The sequence below is a fragment of the Cricetulus griseus genome, chromosome 8, assembly GCF_003668045.3.
Source record: "Cricetulus griseus strain 17A/GY chromosome 8, alternate assembly CriGri-PICRH-1.0, whole genome shotgun sequence".
Lineage (NCBI taxonomy): Eukaryota > Metazoa > Chordata > Mammalia > Rodentia > Cricetidae > Cricetulus > Cricetulus griseus.
This window is the reverse complement of record NC_048601.1, coordinates 15,823,945-15,828,551: the sequence shown is the minus strand read 5'-3', so window position 1 is coordinate 15,828,551 and position 4,607 is coordinate 15,823,945. Positions and strand designations below refer to the sequence as shown.

The window sequence follows — 4,607 nt, the reverse complement described above, 5'->3', positions numbered from 1 at the left end:
GATAGATGAAACCCTAAGGCAGAATGCCATACTGCATAGATTCTATTCCTGGTTCATTCTCTTGTTCTCTGGTTGGAAGCAGATGGTGGCCTTTGGATCTGCTCTAGCAGAACCGTTTCCTCAGATCTCTTCACTTCACAAGGTGGCTTCATCTGAAATGACTGTTTTCCACACACATGAAGACCAGTTTCACCAGTGTTTTGGTCTCTTCTTCCTCAGGCAGCCTTGTTTCTTCAGCTATTTTCCAAAGACCTGTGTCCACTCTCATGGCCAATGCTACTGAACCAACCATCTACTGTAACTAGAACTTCCATTCTTAAATTGGGACAGTAAAAGTAACCATGTAAGAACTAACACTGCATACACACCAAAGCACTTCTTTGGCTCCTCAGTGCCATGTTCTAAGTGTCAAGGTTCATCATACATTTCTGCCTATTCCCTGCCCCTGTCACCCACCCCTTCCACCTTGGTTCTTCCAGAGAATGGGTGTTAATGCTTCAGGAAGTCAGATGAATCACACTGGGAAGTCTTGTCTTAGATATTTTTTCTCACTACAAAACTCACAACAGTTGTCAAAGGTTTCAAAGATTCAAAAAATTCAATGAAAAGGCAGTGTGAGAGCATAGTTAAGATGGAAAAGGGCTTCATGGATGCCCTTGCAGAATTGTGCCAGGCCATCCATTTCTCTGTTAAGTCTTAGCACTTTAACCCTTTCAGTACCCTCATTGAGGTTTGCTTCATCTGACTGCTTGTTAGAATTAGGATAAATGAATGACAGCAGGGATACATGGATGACACTGTAAAACCAAGAATAAATACAAGTTTCTTGTCTTTGAGAAACAAGTATAATGTTTCTAAGAAAATACCTGCAAAATGTAAGATAAAGAGGATGACAAATGAAATCAAAACTTTCATAGCTTTCACATGAGCTTCTGTGTTGAGGTCTCTGAATCCTGAGACATGTGATTGCATATGCTTGTTGTGTCTCCAAAGGGACACGATTAGCAGGAAACATGCAGTTAGTGCCACCACAAAGAGGCAAATGACTCCCATATTGGATAAAACATAGTTTATAAGTAAGTCACTTTTCTCCAGGTGGAGCAGCCAGGGTGTGTTGTTAAAATGATGCATTTTAACATCTTTAACCACCTTTGTAGTTTGTGGGAAAGAAGCTAGCCATGTTATAATCAAGCACCCTAATAGAAAGACAAAAACGTTATCAGCTCTCCTCTTCAACCAGAGAAAAATGTAGTGAGAAAAATTTGCTATCTTCAGGAAATAGAAGACACTGAGGCTGGTGGCAAACCAGACATTCAGGTGGTTAATAATCACCCATATGTAACTGATGCCTTCACTTAGATCAATAGATATAAGCATATCCTGACAGAAAACCTTTGCATATGCATCGAATGTTATTATCCATATGGTAAAGATCCTGGAAATCGCCAAGCCCATGAGAATGAAGCCAATCTTAGAGAGCTTCTTGTTTTTGATCCAGTCTGCACAGTTTACAAGTGCGATGAATGCGTTCCCTAAGACTCCCAGCACAGCCTCAGTAGTGGCAACAAAAAGGAGGATGCCTTCTGCTGCACTCAGCATCTCTGCCAATTTTCAAGACTTCTCCTGTACCCGGTATGGGTCAGCTGCTGTAGAATTGTTGCAAGTAGGGTCTACTTGATTGTAGAAGTGATTTTTATCCTCTCTCATTAAATAAAGACTCCAGAGTTATTCATGAATGTGTGATGAAAAAATGAGAACTATTATTATTGTGTTCACTCCTGTGCTTCTGTAAGATTTAACTAGTCTACAGAATGTGTGCAGACTAATTATCTTCTTGCAATTTGTTAATATGCAAATTGAAGCTTCTGTTTCATGGATTTTACTTGTCCTACTGAGACTATTTTGCATTTAGTAAGCTGAATTATAAAATGAGGGTGTCATTTATATTTGTATGTAAAAATAACACACAAAACACAACATTGTATCACATCTTTTAAGTATGAAAATGAGACAGGAGATAGCCCTCTGTCTGATATAAAGGAGGGTCTACTGTAAATTAGGAGATGTACCTTCAAAGGTGAACAAGAAAGGGTATTTAAATAGCCTACTAAATGAGCAGCACAGTTTGACCAAGAGATTGAACAAAAGTGACCACATCCTCTACTGGAAGAGCAATGCATGATCACCTCTCCAGTTTGACTGAGGAGGTTTGTAAAGGAAGTGTGGCGTGCACACGGATTTGACTCTCAAAGAATATATTCAAAGAATGATCAACCCTGTTACGATAAATCTTTCCACCATAAGCTGCCTGAGCCCCATGGCCACGTGTGTGCTTTACGCCAGCTGCCTGCCCGAGTTAGGCCCAAATGAATACACAGAAACTTGTATTAGGTTTAATGCTGCTTGGCCAATGACTAGGACTTCTCATCTGTTGGCTCAGTCTTAACTATCATAAATCTATATATTTTATAAGACTTATTTTATCGGACACCTTATTGGCGCCCCTCCTTGTCGGTAGATCATATTGTTTTGCTGGAGGAGGCGAACAGGAAAGAGGGACGCTTCCTGTTTCTCCTTCGCTTAAATATGAGTCTCCTTGCTATGTCACTTCCTGCTTGGATCACACTTCTCTACTACATTTCCCAGAATCCTCTTTGACTCCTAGTCCCGTCTACTTGCTGTCTCATTGCCAAACAGTATTTTATTTAACAATCAATAAGATAAACATACATAGAAGTACTTCCCCCATTATCTCCTCTTTTCTGTCTAAAAGGATAACTTATCTTTTATAATAACTGAGGAAAACTATAACCGTAACTATCTATCTTCAACTCTATCAAAGACCATAGAAGGATAATATATAAACTCTAGAATTGACAGAGACTTCTTGCTAGCTGGACAGTCATCCAAAGTTCCTCTTTAACGTTGGGGCATCCATCTTTAGCCTATAGGCCATGGTGTCTAGCATACTTCTCCATTTTAACAGGAACCCTTCAGTACTGTCTTGTTTTGTAAGTTCAGCAGTCACTTTCTTGTGGGTCCTGTATGTCCAGTTAATACAGCAACAAACAGTCCAGGCAAGAGCAGTTTCTTGCCCAAATGGCTAATCTTGCCATGTTGAAAGCAAACTCCATAACGAGTTTCTTCGATGCCCTTCCTCCTTTCTGACATAATTGGTGTGCCAGGAGCAGTTGTGTCTCATTGCCAAGAAAAGCCCTATGACATTTAAATGGCATATTTCTGTAGGTCTTTGAAAGGTTTGAAGAATACCTAACCATCTCAAATACATCTCTGTAAATATAGAAAACCTAACTAACCTAATTATAAGTTCTGACTATTATAGGTAAAGATCTGTATAAACACGATACCTACACAAGAGGAGAGATATACATATCACAAAATTGACCTTAAAGTTGTATCAATAAATGAAAATCTTTACCAATTTAAAGTATTCATTTCTATATCCTATTCTTCCTTTCTTTCTTTAAAAAGAGATTTACTGTGTTCATTATCATTTATAACTAATCCCATTTAAATGAAAACAAACATTTATAAACAATATTTGGGAATATGGGCATCGTTCTTTCTAAACTGCTTTCTGCTGATTGGGGACGATGTTCATTTACCATAGGGATCATGATAAAACATAGAAATCTGACCAAGTCCTTGTTTTTGTAGTCTGTAAGGCTGTATCATCTCAGCTTTAGGGGGTCTTGCTTGATCAAACCATATTAGTCTGGAAGGAATACATAGCTTTTTATTTTTTGTGGAAATACAAGTAAAACCTTTATTTCTAAGTAGCCTGTCTTTAAACTTAAATTTTGAAGTCAAAGCATTTTTAAAATGTAGAAGTTAGATTAATTTAGCAGCATTTATAATCAAATGTATTTTAGCAGTGGTAAATCTTTCCTTGACAATCAAACAATTTAAAGACAGCAGTATGGCATTTAATATCCAGATTCTCTGTGTATTTTTTTTTAATCTCTTGTGGTTTTTTTATTACTTTATTTTTACTTTCTTTTGTTTCTTTTTTTCGAGACAGGGTTTCTCTGGAAATCTGCCTGCCTCTGCTTCCTTTAGTAAATCCTACTGGCATTGGCCACCATAACCGGCTACTCTATTTTCTCCTGTTACCTTTTCTCTCACAAGCCCATATATATTTTTAAATGTAGTGTAAATCTTTAGAAGTTTTTTTTTTTTTTTTATCTGGTTCTGTCTTTATCATCTTGGGAGTGTCGAGTCTAAATCCCAGAAGCGCCGGGACGGCTCGAGTAATGGAAGTTGCTCGCATGCCGCTTAGTGGCCCGACAGGGCAAGCTGTGGCGGAATGTTTACCTCTTTTTTTGGGAACCTTGGGGCATGGAGTCATCCCATTTCTGACACCATTCTGTTATGATAAATCTTTTAGCCAAATGCTGCCTGAGCCCCACCGCCATGTGTGCGCTTTACGCCAGCAGCCTGTCCGAGTTAGGCCCAAATGAATACATAGAAACTTGTATTAGGTTCAAAGCTGTTTGGCCAATGACTAGGACTTCTCATCTGTTAGCTCAGTCTTAATTATCATAAATCTATATATGTTATATGACTTATCTTAACGGACGCCTTAT

General features: G+C 38.5%; 1 protein-coding gene across 1 annotated transcript; it reads right to left on the bottom strand.

Annotated features, from left to right (window-relative positions):
- Nucleotides 1-696: 696 nt before the first annotated feature.
- On the bottom strand, nt 697-1,599 carry LOC100771519 (taste receptor type 2 member 104-like). The gene has a single exon (XM_027430008.1). The coding sequence runs from the start codon at nt 1,597-1,599 to the stop codon at nt 697-699; it is 903 nt and encodes a 300-aa protein (XP_027285809.1).
- Nucleotides 1,600-4,607: the final 3,008 nt, after the last annotated feature.

What these genes read in the sequence shown, in the direction of transcription:
- LOC100771519 (XM_027430008.1), bottom strand. Translation starts at nt 1,599, where the DNA reads ATGCTGAGTGCAGCAGAAGGCATCCTCCTTTTTGTTGCCACTACTGAG.